Source organism: Corvus kubaryi, unplaced genomic scaffold, assembly GCF_017639235.1.
Source record: "Corvus kubaryi isolate FWS band 111438036 unplaced genomic scaffold, C.kubaryi_AGA036_p1.0 37241, whole genome shotgun sequence".
In the NCBI taxonomy this organism is placed as follows: domain Eukaryota; kingdom Metazoa; phylum Chordata; class Aves; order Passeriformes; family Corvidae; genus Corvus; species Corvus kubaryi.
This window is the reverse complement of record NW_024581071.1, coordinates 213,329-233,418: the sequence shown is the minus strand read 5'-3', so window position 1 is coordinate 233,418 and position 20,090 is coordinate 213,329. Positions and strand designations below refer to the sequence as shown.

General features: G+C 43.6%; 1 protein-coding gene across 1 annotated transcript; it reads right to left on the bottom strand.

The window, feature by feature from the left end:
- Nucleotides 1–272: 272 nt before the first annotated feature.
- On the bottom strand, nucleotides 273–19,924 carry LONP1 (lon peptidase 1, mitochondrial). Its single transcript, XM_042023219.1, has 18 exons — nucleotides 19,847–19,924; nucleotides 17,761–17,849; nucleotides 17,236–17,355; nucleotides 15,855–16,083; nucleotides 15,270–15,331; nucleotides 14,566–14,695; nucleotides 14,083–14,166; nucleotides 12,116–12,336; nucleotides 10,467–10,605; nucleotides 9,507–9,685; nucleotides 7,727–7,814; nucleotides 6,200–6,322; nucleotides 5,341–5,457; nucleotides 4,917–5,057; nucleotides 4,666–4,831; nucleotides 3,453–3,661; nucleotides 1,999–2,163; nucleotides 273–653 (listed from the first exon to the last, which is right to left on the bottom strand). Exons 3-18 carry the CDS (start codon nucleotides 17,310–17,312, stop codon nucleotides 489–491), a joined length of 2,295 nt encoding a protein of 764 aa, XP_041879153.1. The 5' UTR covers nucleotides 17,313–17,355; nucleotides 17,761–17,849; nucleotides 19,847–19,924; the 3' UTR covers nucleotides 273–488.
- Between the last annotated feature and the right edge of the window lie 166 nt (nucleotides 19,925–20,090).

Here is a 20,090-nt window from a genome sequence, read left to right as displayed (position 1 = left end):
GTATCTTGATCAGCTGAATGTACCAGCTCTGCTGAACTACCTTAGGATTTCAGTGCCCTTTCAGCCTAGCCTAGGCTTCTAAGCAGAGACAGATTCTGAGAGCTACTTGCCTTCCACCACATCAGGAATAACAGCTGTACATCAACCTGGCTCTGGGTGTACTGTTCAGTCCTTTTCCACAAACATACTGAAATTTACAGTGAAATACCTGAAACATATTTAGTGAGAAGAGACCAGACTAGCCCCACTGCTGGTGGCTGATAACATGCCCGTTCCTTTGGCAAAATTGGAAATCCTTTATTGTAGATCATAATTCAGTATTAAAGACTGAGAAGTATTTTATTCTAGCAGAGCCATAATTCATTTTGGCAGCTGCGCAGCAGCAATAGCTTCATGTCCCACTTCAGGATTGCCCCCAGTCATTCATCTCTAGGCGGGAGCTGAGTGCTTAGGGATAGACCACCTTCCAGCCATCAGGGCACGGGCTGTCATCCTCCAGTGAGATCCAGCTGTGAAAATGCTATATCAAATACCTCTTTGTAGTGCTCCACAAAATGCACTTCCAGTCCTTCTGTAATGAATCCAGCAAGGTCATAATAATCTTTTTTGTTCTCTGATGGCAGAATGATGCAGGTAACACCTGCTCTCTTTGCCTGTGGGGAGAAAAAGTTGGGCTGTCTTTTGACTCCTAGGAATCCTTCCATGTACCAGAAACACCCCCATTTCTGAAAGTAAGCAGTTATTTAGGAGCATGATCCAGCTTTACTCTCTTTGGAGAGCACCAAGGGCATTCCTAACAGGTATCACCAGGGTGAAGCATGTTCTAGATCCCCCCTCAAGCCCCAAAACACATACTCTCCAGTGCCATGTCAGCTGCAGGGACAGATGATGGGGAGACATTTTAGTTGGACTATGTCAGCACATTGGGGGATTGTTTAAAACATCCGTATTATTTTACAGAGTTTTAAGGGTCTGTTCCAGCTTGGGTGAGGATAAAGCCTAAGATGAAAGCAAGAAACAGCTTATCAGACCAACCTACCCCATCAATACCCTTAGCACAATTCTACAGAACCTTTTGATAAGGACACCTTCCCTGGAAGGGGTATGGAAAGCAGAGCTGCTCCTCCCCCAACAGGTTTGTACCCATCTGCTTTAGGGCTGATTCTGCGTTGAGGCCTGTGGCCACTCACACTGCTGCAAGCGCAGCCAGTCAGCGCCAGCGCACGTTAGTCCTGTACTGACTGCTACAAACAACTACTCATTTTTAAGTCATACAACGAAAACAAATCACATTGCAGAAGGCTGTAGCCCAAATATATCTGGGGACAGAACACGATGTGGAGCCCCAGCTCAACAGAAGACGACCTAGTAACATTCTTGACAGAAAAATTTGTGTGGTGCAAGGCTTATGTAGGCCAGAATTGTGCAGGTGAAAAGTAGGGAGAGAGATTCAACTCTTGGAATTCTGAAAACTGCAAAGGGTTGAAACCAAAAATACAAGACACTAAGGTTCCTTTCATCTAAAACAGACAACTGTATGAGATGTCAGATGAATTCACACTGGAACTAGGGAACAGAGCCTTGATTTTAAGAATGTACCTTAGAGATGCTGTCAAATCTCCACTGGATGCCCTCCTTAAACAGGCAATTCAGCACAGCACAGGTGATTGAACTGTGCTAGTCTGACAAAGCAGACAGCTCTGACTGCCAGTTAAAGCTGTCAGTCACCTTCAATTCTGCCAGTCTAGGTGGAATTGAGCTAGGCCAACACAGCTGCCCTCGCATAAAGCCTGAGGTCCCATCCCTTTCCTCACAGCCAGAGACACAGTCAAGATTGCCGTGTTCCCCTGCAGAACATGTGTCCAACCTGTGTATGGAATGAAATCACTGCCTCTCCCAGTTCAAGGAGCCACCCCTCTGGCTGTCCTGTCCCCACTGAGCCCAACCCAGGGCTCTCTCCCATGGACGATGCACAAGAGACAAGAGAAGAGCTCTTACCGCAATAGTCTTCTCCTTGATCCCACCAACAGGAAGAATTTTTCCAGTCAATGACACCTCTCCAGTCATGGCTACATTCTGCCTCACTGGGCAATTCATGGCCAGCGACAGCAGAGCTGTTACAATGGTACATCCTGCGCTTGGTCCATCCTTCGGTGTTGCTCCCTGTTTAAAAAAACAAAAAGCACAACCCCCCTGCTCATTCAAGAAGCAGCACAGCCAGACAGTACCATTGCCCTTGTTTTAACATTGTCCCAATTTCATGAAGCCTCATAAAGGTTTTTGCGTGAGTGAGTGATGGAATGAATCCTGGTATTTGAATTGGCTGGTTTATTAACAACTGTGACATTCCTCACCTTATTCATGAGGAATAATCCATGAGTCCACAGTGTGGTTTCTGGCCTGATGCCACCACCATACTCACTGGGCTCAGGTCTTTGAATAAGCAACATCAGTGGAAAAAAAGCACAAACATTTTGAAGCTCTTTGTTAGACCTAGCCAACCATGGAAACAAGGAACAGAAGTCAACACCACAAGGGGGAGAGTGTCAAGAGCCACAAAGTAGTGGAGGACAATACCGAAAACCATTCAAGGCAGAAAAGATCAGTATATAAAGCCCCACAAAATCCAGGCCTGAACTAGTGACAGTCTGGACTTATCTGAGATCAAACCTCTTTGAGGTAAGAGCAGAGGAAATCAGTGTTTGAGAGGGAGTAGAGACAGAGATCACGTCTGCTGTTTTCTCATCTTCCAGGCAATGGAATCACAGACAACAGAGCAGTAGCTGGACAGACACAGAGCACGCTGCAACAAGGACACTGCGCACAGAGCACTCAGCAGTCCAGAAGGAAAGCTTGGGCACAATCGCAGTTCAAAATCTGCCTTCAGTAAAGCACCTGCCCAAAGCTTGTTACACAGCATGTGAGCCACTCTGAGCACTGTGTGCATTTATTTTCAGCCCCAAATATTGGACAAATGCAAGCACTGCCATTACGTGGACTAGGAAGCATGGCACAGAGATCAGGAGTAGTATTTCATTTACATTATGTGTAAATGACTTGAAGCCTTTAAGAAGGCCTGGTAACACAGAGACCTAAACTTTGGAGTCCTTGTAACTTAATACAAGCGTTTATCCAAATCACTTATCTCTGTGTCATGGTTTCCCCACCTGCACAACAGGGCCAACAGCTACAACAAAAACTTAGGTTTCCTTAGAAAATTATCCAAGCCCCTGTATTCTTGCCACATGCTTGCTGTAGAAAGGAGTGGAAACATGGCTCATAAGAAGACCTTCACAGGAACCTGAAGAAAATGCCTTCATTCCTGGGTTTTACTGCTAGAAGAGGGCATTCTGCACAAAATACGGACAAATGAAGTGCCTTCCAGCTTTACATCCAGGGGAGCAAACCAGCCTGGCTGCTGTGCATGCTCTGTGAACTCTGCATCAGTTTACCTCTGGCACATGCAAGTGAATATGAGAAGACATAAGAAAGTCATTGTTGGGGTCCTTCTGCATCAGAAAGGCTCTTGCAAATGTGTATGCAATTTTGGCACTCTCTTTCATTACATCTCCTAGTTGCCCTGTTACTTCAAGCGACCCATCCTTGTTCTCCTTGTCTTTGGGTCGCCTCAGGGATGTTTCAATAAACAGAGTGGAACCTCCTAAAAAAAAAAAAAAAAGGAAAACAACATCTGAAAAAAAGTTAAAGGAAAATTAAACCAGAAAGTTTTGGTGATGCAGAAGCTATGTCAGGCATTTGGAACTGATGCTCTTTAATGAGACACTAGCCCTTGGGTAGAGAGCAGCTGAAACCTGTTACCAAAATACCTTCAGGAAGGCCAGCTAGAAATCTCAACAGTCTCCATTCATTGCTTTTTTGGACTTCATCTTCTAAGAACACAGACGCAATCCCTATTTAATGGAAATAATCAAGTTCTTATAATGGTTTCAGGTTCTTTGTTTCCTCCAGAGAGTAAGCGGAGTTCGTATCATAAAACACTTTTAGCCACTTCAGTTCTCCAGTGCCAGGTACCTATTTACCTTTTCCACCATACTGATAATTTCCCTCTTAACCACCTTAATTCTACCAAAGGTCAATCTGAATATGCAGTGGTCATCTCCTTTGCCATGTGCTGTTATTTCCATCCTGTAGTGCACAAAAGCCCCCAAGTTACTAGGTGAGTAATCCAATGAACGGTAAGCAGCCAACTGCACGCACCCCACAGAATGCTGGAACACCTGTACCTGCCCTCAACATCAAAAGTCAAGTCAGTGTTGCACATCACTGATGAGACACAGCATTCCTCAGCTGTGCTGTGTCATAGTGGCACCTCCTGCTGCTGTTAAAGAAACAGACCAGATTTTGTCTTCTCTGAAAAGCCTTACGCTTTTAGTCACTGCTGTTCCTAATGTATGTCAGTTGTATGGGATATGGAGCTTAAGGAGAAAACATGCTGGCCCAGAGCTAAGATAAGCCTGGGTAAGGGCATAAGAAAGGCTCCCTTCTTCAAGGAAGTAGTATTCAGGATCCAAAAGCCAAAGGAAGTTCCTTTTACTGGTGCCTGTAGAAGAATGTCACTGGACTCAGTTCTGTTTGACTGTCACATTCAATTTTTGAGAATGATACAGAAATGTAGACATTAACCCCAAATTAATTTTGTCTCACCCATAGCTGTCCAGGCTAGACCCATCACCACTCCTGGGGGAGTGGTTTCATACATGCGATCCACAGTGAAGATGGGCTTTCCTACAAAGTCCTGCAGGTTTTCAGGTGTTACTTGGACCGTCTCTGCTTCTCCACTCACAATTTTATAGGCAGATTTCCTCAATACCTGGGTGAGACAGTAATTTATCTCTGTAGAAAAAGCTGAGAATGCTGATGCACAGTGGTCACAGTTACACATAACTTTCCCTCACCTTTTCTACTTGTTTCTGCAGATTCCTCACCCCACTCTCTCTGCAGTACTGTTTGATGAGAACAGTCAGGACATCCGACGTGATTTGGGCTTTGTTTTCATCCAAGCCACACAGAACTCGTGCTTGAGGGACCAAGTATCTCTGAAAGAAATAATGCCCCCCATCCTTCTCTTAGTATTTGTGACAAAAGCCTGGTGGTTCCAATTCACTCAATGCTGTTAGCTCAGTGTTGCTTTCTGGTGTCCACAGCCTATGGAACACTGGAGTTACGTTAACTGTGTGTTCAAATCAAAGGAACTCTGTCCAAAATACCATGTGCCTAATTTTTTTGGACACAGTTGGATGTAAATATGTAAGCCTGAATCTGCCAAAAAAAAATTTATCAGATGTCATTCACATAAAGCACAACAGTGATTTCTCTTACCTCTGCAATTGCAAGTTTCTCTTCTGCTACATATCCTGACACATTTATCACTTCCATTCTATCCCGCAGTGGCTCTGGAATGGTTTCTGTTACGTTGGCAGTACAAATAAAAAGTACCTGGAAGCATTATAAGATCCTATTAAGCACTTCCATTAACCTGCTGCTTTACTCCAAGTACTAGTTCTTAAGTTCTGTCTTTCTTTGTCTGAAGGGCTAGAGCAAGATCACCTTTTCTGTGGAATTAGTTTTTAATAGAAGTTTTGGATTTTAGAACTATGTAATAGCATGTTCCCTACCCCCAAAATAAATGTTTAGAAACGCACAATGCACAAACCGGGAAATCGGAATGGTTTGATAGGGACCAGGAAATGGGAGATCTACATCTCACTCAGAAGTTCTTTCTACCTTCTAGGAAATTAGCACAGAATGACCCTATTATCTATATCTATTGCTAATACGTCAATTCTGCAATTTATGTCAGCTGCACAGAAAGTGCAATGGTGTCTAAAGACGACAAATTTCAAAAGCTTCATAGCAGCATTAGGCCACCTCCCTTGACAGCAGCTCTGCCAATCACTATGTAAAGGAAAACTCTTGCCTTTTCTAGTGGACACCACACGTGTTTGTCCCTGGCTCTACACGGAGTTAGGGCTACAGGACATACGCCAGTGATCATGTTCTTTCATGTGCAGACACTTCAGTTAAAGCCAATTCCTACAGAGACAGCTGTATACCATTTATTTTCCATCTGACTTTCCAACCGAATAAAATGTCAGCATCTTTTCATGGACAGGAAATCTCTGCATTGATACACATTCATACATTCTGGTTCTAAAACCTCTGCAGAAAAGAGAAATACCTTTGATAAATCCACAGGAACATCAAGATAATGATCCAAGAAGTTAGAGTTTTGTTCTGGATCCAATAGTTCTAGAAGGGCCGAGGATGGATCCCCTTGATAGCCTCTTCCTATTTTATCCACCTGTGGGAGAAAAAAAAGTAATGCTCCAAGAAGCTTCCTACCACGATAAATTCTCAAGCAAGGTTTTTTTCAAGGCTCCATCTGAAAATCTTCATGAGATGTTCATTAACATCCAGTACCAGTTTACCACTTTTCTGTGCACTCATTCAAGTCCCCACGACCTTCCTGTGTGAGCACACGACACACCTGAGAAGACACAGGGCTTTTGAGTGTTGCAGAAAATCACTGTGAAGTCTCAGGCAATGTGCATACAATAAAAAGCACTACTACTAGTGGGCTACTACTCATTAAGCTGAGATAAGCTATAGGCTCAGACCAGAACACTTACTCCACCAGTGGGAGGACTGGGAGTGCTAGCTTACACCACTTCCCAAATATATAGGCTCAGACACTCTCCTTACTCTCCCCAAGGTGCAAAGTGCCTACACACAACCATTCAAGCAGAGCCCAATTAGTGACCTGTGCTGTTGTCACAGTCACAAGTTAATTGAAGCTCGTGGGGATTTCTTGAAGTCATCTCGACCAACCCCATTGCTCACGCAGGGCCACTAGAGCCAGCTGCCCAGGACCATGGCCAAGGTCATTGACTCTTCCAGCACTGCAAACTCTCCTTCTAAGGATACAAACAGGGCCACGGCTTCTTCTCCTTTAGGAGTAGTGTTAACTGGATGGCCTTAATGAAATTTGCTTCTACAGCCAAGGCAGGGCTTCTGGCCAACACCACTCAAGTGTCATAGCCTCCGGGTTCCATTACCTTTCAAATCAAGATACTCATTGGTTACATCACACTGCAATGGATGACAGTTTATCAGTCCCCCATACCATTCCTAAGACATCTGCTGTTGGTCCTCCAGGTACGGCACACAAGAAGGCCAGAAAGACCTTCAGTCTATTCTGAATACCTGCTATTATATCCTGTCCTTATTTGCTTTTCCACAAAGCATTAGGCTGGTATCCCTGACTCATTTATTCTCAAATAAGACCACAAATTGACAGTAAGCATCTTATTCCTTATAGTCCTGCTTTAGACCTACTGAGAGTGACTCTTGCTAATAATCACACAGGCAATAGTGGATTTGTGCACAGTGATGTGCTCACACCTATGCAGGAAACACAAGGAACTACAGAAACCTCTGAATATCCAGTCAGGTCCATTAGGATCCAAACAGCTGCAATTTAATCAGAAGGACACAACTAAAATTTTAAAGTTGGAGTCTGTTATAAGGAGAGAAAACAAAGCGTCTCAGGTATCAGTGTCACCCAGAGAACTTGAGAGCCCAGCCTCATTTAAACAGAAAGAACCTGGGATTTTTAGGAGCGTTACTGCTTCACCTTTTCTACAGTGATCAAGAATTGGTACAAGTCTTTAAGAGCAAAACCTAGAAAAAAGACCAAATACTTCACCTCATCAATCAGTATAAGTGGATTCTCTGTCTTGGTCTTCTTCAGACACTGGATGATTTTTCCTGGCATTGCTCCAACATATGTCCTCCTGTTTTACCAGAGATTGTATTTAGGGAACCATTGCAAAGCACAACACATATCAGAACATACACCATGCAGCTGACAGAGTAAGTGTATCCTGCTGGGAAACAAGTCTTTATTTCTTCAGTATCTATCAAAAGCATTCTCCATCACCATATTAAGCACCAAGACCCACCTAGTTTGTTTCTAGTAAAGAACTGACATGAATTTTGGCAAAATACTCCTGGATGGCAGTTTTTATCTTTAGTTTTAACCACTTCTCAATTAGAGGAAAGCAAAGAGGTAAGGCTGAGAATAGAGATGTTTGAATTTTCATGGATTTTGGGTAAGAAATGTTAGAAAAGGTAACGTGTCCCTTCCTCACTTGATAGGAACAAAAAGACCAGTGTAAATCAAAAAATACTGAAGGAACAAACTGTTAATAGCAAAACATAATCTTCCTGCTAGAGATTGTTTCTGGTTCAGAAACAAGCAGAAGCAGAGGAAGAGGGTAACAACAGAGTGAATGCCAAGAGGGACAGAACAGAGAACATCTGAAAAACACAGAAAATAGTTCTCTCTGCTTATGTTTAGGGCAGAGCCTTGCAGGTTCAATTTACTCCGCAGAACAGCTACTCTTACTGGTTTGAAAACACTGCTGGTTTTATGTTCAGATGCTGACCCTCTCCTCTGCTTTGGTGAGGCCACATCTGGAGTGTCGTGTTCACTTCTGGACTTCCCAGTTCAAGAAAGACAAGAAACTGCTGGGGAGAGTCCAGTGGAGGGCTATGAAGATGATGAGGGGACCAGAGCATCTCTCATGGGAAAGGTTGAGGAAGCTCAGCCTGTTTAGTCTGGAGAAGGGATGACTGAAAGGGGATCTTATCAATGTGTACAAATATCTGAAGGGTGGGTGTCAAGAGGACAGGGCCAGACTCTTGCCAGTGGTGCCCAGTGACAGGGCACGGGGCAATGGGCACAAACTGAAACACAGGAAATTCCACCTGAATATGAGGGAAAACTTCTGTACTTTGAGGGAGGCAGAGCCCTGGAACAGGCTGCCCAGAGAGGCTGTGGGATCTGTTTCTCTAGAGACATTCGAAACTTGTCTGGACACCATCCTGTGCAACCAGCTGTAGCTGAACCTGCTTTAGCAGGGGAATGGTCTAGATGATCTCCAGAGGCCACTTTCAATCCCAGCCATTCTAAGACTTCGTGTGTGCGGAAAAAAATAAACCTATGGAAGGGTCACATCTACTGATTTATTATTCACTTCTTGTTCTCCCCATAAATGTTCTTGTTTCCAAGTTTTCCTCATGCAGCACCTCCATCTTGATTATTCGGAAACCAAATCTCAATCACACCTGAACACATATGTGAATGACCCTGTTCAAACTGTCACCATTCTCTAGTTCTGACATTTATAGACAGGCATGTATTAGCATTTGGCACCAATCCAATGGCTTTGGGTAGCTCACTCAGCTTTTCAAAGCTGAGAATACACAAGAATTAGGGAGCAACTGCACTTAAAAACACAAATATAACTATGTTCCAAACTCCACCCTTTGCTATCTTTTTCACCTCTTTCTGTATCTCAACTCCTGTCAGCAAGGGTTGGCAGAATAGAGATGAAAATTACACACATTGTCCAACTCCAGTTAGGTTCCTATTTACATTAGTAAAAACTGCTGGATAGACAAACTGCTTAAGTTACACTGACCTGTGTCCTTTTATTTCTGCTACATCAGTCATCCCTCCAACACTGAAACGGAAATACTCTCTGTTTAGGGCTCTGGCAATCGAGCGGGCAATACTGGTTTTGCCAACTCCAGGGGGACCATAAAAACACAGAATCTTCCCCTGGGTGGATCCTCGCAGCTGGCTGACTGCAATAAATTCCTGTAAAACAGATAAAGTACCAGCAGTGAACAGAAGGGAATGTCAGCAACACCAAAACACATTTGGTATCAGGTCAAGCAGTGATTACAAAACAAGCATCATACACAAAACTGGTCCTCAAAGGATTTGGGGAGGGCAAGGGGAGAAGCTAAGTCAGGATGCACCTGTTTTCCCTCTGGTTATTTACATACTTGGTTGTCCCCAGGTTCTGTGCTCTGTATCACCTCACCAGAAGAAGCAGTCTCTCTCTCCACTGCCTTGGAGTGAGAAGACAGAGTTCTAGTTCTTCTCCCAGCTTCCCTTGTTCTCACCTGAGTCTCTCAAGCTACATGTGAGCATCTCCTACTGTACCACTCCCCATGGGCTAAGTTAAGCTTGCTTCATTTCACACTTCTGTGCCAGACAACCCTCAATAACACTGAACAGTTGAGCAATCAAAAGATCACAGTTCAGAACTGAAGCCTCAACTGGTTATACACTTACAGTGAAGAAATGAAGGTGCAAGTGGGGAAAAAAAATCCAGAGACTGCTTCCCTTGGACACTTACTTGCCCAGCATTAAGTGCAAACCAGAATATTGCATTTTGAAATGAGAATGTGACCTTCGTTGCCACAAGTAATTAAGCACATTAACCAGTCACCAGAACATTTGGGTCTTTCATGCAGCTTTCTGTTTGATGCATGAATTAACACCAATTCGGAGATTGCAATGTGAAACACATCCAAAATGCCTCATGTTAAGCAGAGTGTGAAATGGGACACACTGTCTACTCCAGCCTTACCAGAATTCGCTTCTTGACATCATCCATTCCATAGTGATCCTCCTCCAGAACCGCCTGGGCTCTGGCCAGCTCCAGGTTCTCCTCGCTACACTTACCCCACGGGATGGATGTCAGCCAGTCCAAGTAGTTCCGTGTAACACTGACAGAAACACATGAATGAGAGTGATTTGACAATCATCAGCTTCCTCAACCAACTTCCAAAACAACCTCATCCAGAACAAGTGGGATGTAAAGTGAGGATATGAAAAGAACATCAGTATCTGGGCAGTCACTGCTAACCTTTTTCACAGTCTTCAATCCCTTGTCCCTCCTCCCACAAAAAACCCCAAAGCTTTTTTTCACAGCTTTTGCTTTTCTGAAACAAAGAACCTTCAATATACCACGAAAAGACTTAAATTTCTGCACACAAGTTCCCTGTAAAATTGTTTTGGGTGGGGCTGGCTCCTGTCTGAAAAGGAATAGGACTGCTTGTACACTCTGCCCCACATCAACTGTTCAGATGGGTTCATGAAACTTAAAACTAGAAAAAGTTTTCTGTCTCCACAGTAAACTAAGACATGGCAGAGATTCCTGGCTCAGAAGCAAGGAAAAACAGCTGGATGCACAACACCACAGAGAGAGATTTAGGACTGGGATAATGATGTCAATATGGCAGTTTACAGTAGAGATACTCAGTATAAACACACTGAAGAGATCACAGCTGTGTCAAAGCACTACTCACTGTTCTAAAACTGTGCACTTAGATCAGGAATTCAGGTGTACAGGGAGGTCTGCACAATGCAGTAACTAGTAAGTTGTGCAGAGTCATGGACACAGGGAAACACAGCTGGGCTGTCTGGGCCCAGGATTCACCCGATGGCAATTGCCATGCCACCAGAGCTTTGGCTTTTTTCTCCCAAATACATCCTTTGCAAACTTGCAACCACTGTTACAGCTCTGAAGGAAAGGGAAAGGCACTAATGCTGGCTGTGAAGCCCAGTATATCTTTTCTATGATTACCATGACGCTGCTCATCCAAAGGCATGTTTGCCCTCAAACAGTCTTTTATTCTGTAAAAGACGTTTTTAAAAGCAGAGACCCAGAACATTAAGAGAGCTGATGAGTACACCAACTGCTGTATTGTATAGCACACTCTGACTCAACAGACAAGAAATGTTCAACTCAACCTCAGTTTCTGACAATTCACATCACAGAACATATGTTATCAACTATTCACTCCTTAGCAATTCCAACCCTGCCCCAATAATTCAGGGACCACTTCAGGTAACTTAGCCAATGTCATGTATTAGCAACTAGCTTCTCTTCTCTCACATCTACTGAAATCACCGAAGTACAAGGAAGAAGAGCCAAAAGTGAGGGCAGAAAAAGAATCACCACACACTTCATGAGGAACTAACTGCCCATTTTGTACCTCTAGTATCAGACTGCAAGAGAAGACAGAAGACCTAAAATGATCCCAAGAGGTAGACTACATAAGTAAACACAGGCAGTTTGGAGAAAATCCTATAATGTGATGATATGCTACAAGCAGAAAAAATTAGAGGGGAGGGGAGGGGAGGGGAGAAGACTAAGGTAAGTGCTTCACAGAACTGCACTGATGTCTCATTCTGCAAACGAACCCTGACAGCATGACATGGCCATGCACTCACTTGAATTCTGAGGAGTGATTATCCAACAAGCCCAACTTGTTCAACTCTTCATCAATCACATCCATGACATGTTTTGGCACTACCAGCTCCTTTAGTCGCTCACGGAATTTCTCTTCTATAGCATCCTTGTCCTCTTTTTCCAGACCTAGTTCTTTCTTAATGATCTTCAATTGCTCTTGAAGAAGATACTTGCGATGTGTTTGCTTGATCTTCTCCTCAACCTAGACAAAGCAACAAATACAGTAACTAATGGGTTCCTGGTACAGCCCATCTAACATCAAATGCTTCCAAATACTTCTTATTATGTTATGATGTTCCCAGCAACTGAAAATACTACTTGGAACTCATCTGCAGTGTATTCTAACACAAGAAGTGACTTAACAACATTCTCCAGCACCCTCCATATCTTGGCGGCCTTCACTGGCCATGATTCAGTGCTTCAATGTTCTGTTTGTGCTGGGGAGACCAAAAGCAGAGTAAGACAGATGTGACCTCTTTAGTACCAAACAGAGAGGGCTAACCACTACTCTCTACCTGCTGCCTACACAGGGCAACTGAAGCCCAGCATACAGTTGGCCTTCCTTGCCACAAGGACAGTCTGCTAACTCAGGGTCAGCTTCCTCCACATCAGGGCTTCAAAGTCCTTTTTTGTATGGCTATTTTCTATCCTGGTTATTCCAGGCCTGGTCTGGACTGTGAATTTCTCTTGGCAGAACTTAAGGAGGTTCTTACTGACTCCCCAAGGGGATACCACTAGTAGCTGGCTGAAGTTAGACTTTACCACATTGATCACAACCTTTTCTGCCCATTAGTCTAGCCAATTTTTTCACCAACCTCGTACTACATACTTCCAGAGTGTAACATCCCAATTTGGTCAGAATACTATTACGGTTGACCTCAACAAAGCCCATGCAAACATCAAGGTATACAACAGTCATTGAATCATAGAATCATTTAGGTAGCAAAAGACCTCTGAGATCATTGAGTCAAACCATTAGCCCAGCACTGCCAAAGCCCACCATCAAACCATGTTTCCTTCTCTTGCTCTGGGCCTTCTCATAAGAGAAGACAATTAGGCAATTCGCTTTTGGGAAATCCCTTCTGGGTGTTCCAGATCATGTCCTTCTTCTTTTGCCTGTACAGGACTTTTTGGAGAATTTTCCCCATAATCTTCCCAGGGACTGGGGGCAGGCTGACATGCCTACAGTCGTCCCTGATTCTCCTCCTTGGAGATGGGCATGGCATTTACCTTTTTCTGGTTTCCCAGGAACCTCTCCTGTGACCACAGTGTTTTAAAGATGAGTGAAAAAACAAAATAATGACATTGATAAGCCCTCTCAGCATCCTTGGATGCATATCTTGTCCCACAGACTGCATCTGTTCAATTTGCTTAAGAAGTCTCCAACAATTCCAACCCCGGTCCAAAAGCATTTTGCACTTAACATTAATTCTAAAAGCCCCAGTTACTGGGAGTTAACAAAAAAAATATGACTCGGTATACTCAAATGTTTGTACTTCATATTTTTCATATTTCATTTTCATATTTTTTCATATTTCATTACCATTTAGCAGTTACTGTATTCTGATTAAATCTTACAACAGACAGGAACTACTGCAGTTCACAGGAGTTAGCAGAGGGTCTTTTGAAATAACATTGTGCTATTTACACTAGTACATGCTATATACAGTATTATGCTGTATATTGTTACACAGATGCTTGGTAAATTGCAGATCTCTAGATTTATCTGCTTGCATGAAATTACAACTTGGACACAATTTAACAGCAGATGCTGTAGCCTCATGTCTTGTTACTTCTACCATGTGCAGGAAAAAATACATTTCTAACAGAAGAACAGAAAACCTTAAATATAAGTAATGTACCCTTTAGAGCATGTACCCATACTAAGCATCACAGTGGTGGACACGATATAAATATACAAAAGGCATTTGTTACTCCAGGAACTTACCTCTCTTCCAAGACGCTGCTGAAGTTTGCTCAGCTCATATTCCTTTTTCAGAAGGGAAAGAGCTTTGTAAAGCCGTTTGGGAATCTGGAAAAGACAGACACAAAATGAGTTTTGAGACACCATACCCTTGTAAAGTAACACATTATATATACTTTCTCCCTCCCAGTGAGAAAGGCAGAATAAAAAACTCCAACAGGTTGTGTGGGAGAGCTTTACAGCACCTGCAGATGTGGAAAGACAAACATGTAGCAACTCCACAGCATGCAAAGAAAATTATTTGCCACCAAAGATGCAGAGCACTCTGATTTACCCACAATAAATCAGATCTACTATATCCTTCACAAGGAATCTAGTCACTGATACTAACACATCAACAAAAGTAGCACTGAAGTCTCTTCTGTACTGAGGCTGGTAAAGAAACTGTGACATACAAGAGATGTATCGATTCTATTTGCATCGCTTGAGTTAAAAACTTCATCTTACACTGGTTTCTTCCAAGATGTCCTGAAGTTCATGTGACTCTGCCCCTGTTAGGGCTGCACCCATGTCACTCAGATAGATAGGGTTATCTACCACACGCTGTCCAGCCTGCATCATCTGAAGTACGGACTCTCTGAAAATAAAAGGTAAAAAACCCCAAAATGCTCTGTAAACTTACATTCAAACTGGAGTATTCTTATTTACTGTTATGACAGTGCAATAAAATGAAACACAGCTGTTTCATAGCAAAGTAACTGTTTTTGAAATGTGACTATATCAATACTCAGTAACAAACAGATAAATCACTTGGTCAGAGGAATGGTCACCGATATATAAAACTAAGTATCTGAAATGCTCTTCAAACAGTTATGTAGGATTTTTTTGTGCCATTATTCCAAAACTTTTATCCTGCTCATAAGACATGGATCAGATCATGATACTTACTGCAGTGAGTTTCACTTAGACCCAGATCACCTGCCTTAAGACTTAATAGTTCTATCTTGCTTCTAAATTGCACATCAGGTTTTCAAAACTTTGTTTCCAACAATGGATGATAGAGCTTACATCCTAAACCAAAATTCTAGGTGACAATTCAGCAAGTATCTCTACTTCATTGCAGCAGAAAGGCAAGTGGTATAGAAAATGCCAGTGTGCTCCAGCCTGAGAACATGCTGTTCCCACAGCAGGGCAGCATGGGAAAGACATACCTGTACAAGGGGTTCAAGGCAATGATGTCCCGGATTGTTTTAACAATTTCTGCAGTCAGTGCCTATAAACACAACAAAAAGTTAACTACCAAAAGAACGGAAAAGGATAGGAAAGATCTCAGTACAAATATGACATTCTCCAGACCCCGGCCACTTGCTGCAGTGGTAGGGAGCCTGTTCTTGGTGCTGGGGCAGTTCCTGCTCACAGGAAAGGCAACAGGGCCTACAAGGTGGCTTTCTGCACATGCAGAACTTCACTGCCTCTTGGCCAGAAGATACAATCAGGTTGAACACTCAAGCCACCTTCAAGCCAACACTCAGTTTGATAGAGGTCATCACACAGATTTAAGCACAGCCCAGGCTCCTCATTCAGCAACTTTTTGAAGTCACCAGTTCTAAGGAACTGAGCTTTTGTAATGAAAATTCTTTACTTTCCTATAATCTCCTTGTGCAGTAACTGTGAGAAGACAGAACTAGTTTCTGCAGCCTGAAATTAGAGCCTGATTTTAAAACTCTTCCTTTTAAGCAAGAGGTGTAGGTGCAATTCTATAGGACAAGTCCAGGCTTGTAAACTAATTCACTTACTTTAACCTCTTCTGTGATCTGAAAGTCTTCATGAACCACATTCTCTACTTCTACCATGAGAACTTCCTGTGAAGAAGCAGCTACAGGATCTAGTACCAACTCCACAGCTTGGTCCTTTGCTCCAGGCTCCTCTTCAGCCTCCTTCTTAGATCGCTTCTGTTTCCTTCTAATTTTTTGTTTGTTCTCAGGCTCCTCAGGCTCAACCTCTAGTTGCTTGTTTATACGAATCCTGAAAGCCAAAAGAAACCAGCAACAATCAATCCCCCGTTACATGTGATTTCAGCTCTTCAGCATGAAAAAGAGAGAGTCTAAGTTGTATTTTGAACAAGTTAAAATTTAGAGAGGACCTATGTTTGCAAGACACTAAGCTTCATTATTTTGGCTTTTATACAGGAGTTTCCTTTTCTAGGCGTTTCCCTATAAATGCTCCTCAAATCTGATATCCACTGTGGTTCCTATGGAGATGACTGACCAGTGCTCCATGTCTCAATCAAATATAAAGACCAATTCCCAAGTCATACCCTAGGAATACCAAACCCTTCCAAGTTATAGGGAAATTTTTCTATTCCAAGTAACCCCAAACCAGTAGCTTATTTCCAAAATGCAATCAAACATGGCTGTGCTTTGATAATGCAGCAGGAGGTCTAAGACTTCATTTGAAAAGGATGTGACTTGTGAATTCACATAAATTCAGCTTTGACAGTACTGCTCATTCTTTGCTGTCCAGAACAAATGCAAGTGAAGAAAAGTGAGGGGAAGGAAAAAAAGCCATGCTTCAAAGCCAAACTTCCCCTGGATCTATCTCTTCTGCCATGTTTCTGTCCTTGTATTTTTCCTTCTAATGGAAATTACTTATCTGATGCTTTTAAAAATACAATTTATTAACTGTCTTGTTAAAAATATCTGGCATAAATGGCTAAAGTTAGATTTTCAGCAATAATCATATTTTCTTCAATTCTATTCTGGGGCAAAATTATGTAGGCAAAACATAATTAAAGTTCTGGACCCCCCACACACCTTTTTTTTTATGCAAAAATACTGGCTTGAATTATTAGTTCCAGAGATTTTTTTTTCCACCATTACTAAACCTTGCTGTACTTGTCAGAATAACTGCTAAACTTCAGCTTAATGAATGTTTGCTTGCATCACATCACAGTTGATATGACAACGACATGCACTGTCTCTTTTGTTTTGCAGCTAACCTCTCACAGCTGTGACAGTACATGGAATATCCTGACATTCTCAGGATATGGTGTGGTAACAAACAAAAACTTGCCATACACAAGCTGGGTAGAAAAATGCACGTATGTGTATCCCTGATAAGGGATGTCTCTGTTTATACTGAAGTCTGGTGAGATGCAGTAAAGTACAAGTGACCAACCTTCGGTGTCCCATCACTATCATACGCAACTTGTCTCCAAGGTCCTGCATTTCATGAATCTGGACAAAAGTTCCCATTTGGTATATTTCATTCAGATCCTCCACCACATCAGATTCATTGCTATTGAGCAAAAAAATTGGAGTAGATATTCAGAAACTTGAGATAGCAGTTCAGATTAAAAAAGAAAAAAACAATCACTGGTTGCAGAACTTTAAACTGGACTTAGGAGCAAAGACACGTAATCCTCATTGCTACCACCATGCAGCCCCTTCCCAAATCACCCCAGTACCTGGACAGCTGATCTCCTTCCCAAACAACAACACCCTTTTCTAAAGCAAGACGCCAGCTCCCAGCAGTGCTGGTGGTGGCAACAAAAACTGTCATAGCATGAGGATGGTCCAAGACCAGCCACAATTTCTGCAATGCTATCCAAGGCAGGGCATTTAGGATGATAGCTGTTAGTGTAAATGCAACCTGGGCAGCTCATTTTTGTATTTTTTAAAAAGATCAAGAGAAACAACTTACTTGTCATCCTTTTTAAGAAAAACACCAGCATAAGGCTGGGCAAGACGAACTTTCCTCCTCAGCAGCTCAACCAGCTTCTTATTTTTCACCTAGGACAACAGGTATGCGATCAGAGGTGGATTTTCTGTAATCTTTGCACTCCCAGGGTGTAAGGCCAGGCATGATGACACCCTAGAACTAAATTATGAAGTTGGAGCTTGTATTGTTTTAGTCTTGTCCCCGTTAGAGGACAGTAATATAGAAATGGAAAAAAAGGTAGAGAAACATGAAATTTAAGTATTTAAAACAAGTCACTTCCCAGTCAAGATAAAACAAGCTCCAAGGCTAGGGGAGGAACTAGACCTAATCTGTGCAAGCCTTACAAGCAAGAAACCTGAGTTACTTGAACAGTACCTTGTAAGCTTCTGTTGCTATCAATGTTCTCTTCCCCTTCCCTACCTGTATATCCTAGCTCTCTGCTCCTGATGGGGAGCTAGTTCACCCTTCCCTATCAGTTGCCTGAATTCTGCCCACAAACTCTAGTTAAAATCCTCTTCTCCAAAGCCTCCTCTGCTCAATTCCTCTCCTACCCATGAGCCTGAGCTCCTGCTTTGAGTTTCAGCCAGTATTTCTTCCTGATTTACTTTCTTACTCCCCTCTGCTCTCTAGATGCCACACACCTAGACCTTCCCCTGGCAGATCTCCCAGCAGCACTGGAATGGTTATCACAGCAGGCTGAACCCTCAGTGACCAAGAAAATAACTCCTTGTGAATTCTGCTGTTGCATGAAGTCACCCTGCCAACCATGACGTGCTCTTCAAAGTGATGGACATAAGCTGCATTGCTCAACGCTTTGCTAACAACCAGCATGGTTCTGACAGAACAGCACGAGCAATACCACCGGTTGGCCTATTCTAATCTCGGCACACCTATTCTAATTTTGCACAATGTTTAGCAAAAATATGCTTACCAATGTCACAGACATTAACAGGAAGAAAATTAATAATTCTGCAGGCACTGTAGAGACTTGACTTTGTCAGGCAAATTGCAGCACAATGAATTCACAGGATAAGAGAGAACATTTAACAATTCTGTGAGACATTGTTGACCTGTGCATTGAAATTGACGACTTTTATACATGCCTCACATGACTTCATGCTCTTAATAATATATAATCTTCTTCCCCTGACACATCTATAAAGACACTAGAAGCTGCACATAGTAGATTTGGACATACAGAAAAATACTATCATAGAAATAACATTATGATAAATAGTACTACAAGAACAAGAAAATATTGATTTATTTTGTACCACATTTACTTCAAAATCAGACTGGCAATATACCAGAGAGGCACAAAAATGCAAGTATTTGTTCCAGAATGGGTTTCATTTCAGGAAGAAAAAGTATTTCTGGCCTGTGAGCTCACGTCACACATCAGTGATACAATTTATAGCTCTTAAAATCCTTGTGGGGTGCAGAGGGAAAAGATCACACTGAAATGGTGATTGCCACCCCGTCCCTCAGCACCCTCTCCCAGCGCAGCTGTACTGTTCTACACCACATTCCTTCTTTTTCCTAGCAGCTCACAGCTTGCTGCCTTCATCAACACGGGTCTCGGTGCTCTGACACCAACCCACGGCGCCGGAACAAGGACACGTTTGTTTAACCTTCATCAGGGAACACAAAGACAGAGAGCTTCGAGAGAGTGTGTGTGATTGATTCGCCGACCTTCTCTATGAGCAGAGCTTCCGACGCAATAACCGTGAAACTTCAACTGGCCCAAAAGAAACCGCTATCCCGACAGAACCCGGTTACAAAGCTCGAGCTAAAGGCCGAGCAGCGGCTGCCCCTGGAGGTCACGCACGAGGCTGCCTTGCTCTGCAGTCCAAGGAACCTGCCAAGGCATAGAGCGGCCCGGAGATGCGGCACCGCCAGCGGCGGGCTCAGCCGGTGACCGCCGTACGGCCGGGAGCGATCGGCTGCGAGCAGCGCAGAGCCCTCCCGCCCGCGGCCCCGGCACCTCGCGGCGGCGGAAGCTCCCGCCCAGGCCGGGCCGGCGGAGCCGAGCCCCGGCCCCGGGACCGAGGGATCGGGGGCAGCTCACCTCGATGATCTTGATGAAGCGCGGGAAGACGGGGTTGCGCGTCACGGCGATCAGCGGGACGTTGGGGAAATGCTCCGGGACGAGGAGCGGCGTCAACGCCGTTATGACCGGCCCGGTCCCGCTGCCGTCCGCCCCGCCGCCGCCGCCGCCGCCGCCGCCACCGCCGTCCTCGCCGCCGCCTTCCAGCGCGTCGCCCCCCGGCAAACCGCCGGGGCTGCGCTGGTGCCACCACGGGCCGGCGCTG

Bases quoted from the DNA above. Each gene is read 5' to 3' on its own strand.
- LONP1 (XM_042023219.1), bottom strand. From the start codon at position 17,312: ATGGGAACTTTTGTCCAGATTCATGAAATGCAGGACCTTGGAGACAAG. The intron at 14,167-14,565 runs GTAAGATGAAGT...TGTCTTTTCCAG, and splicing joins ACATCTTGGAAGAAACCAGT to ATTCCCAAACGGCTTTACAA. The intron at 4,832-4,916 runs GTGAGGGAAAGT...TGTCTCACCCAG, and splicing joins TGCAGAAACAAGTAGAAAAG to GTATTGAGGAAATCTGCCTA.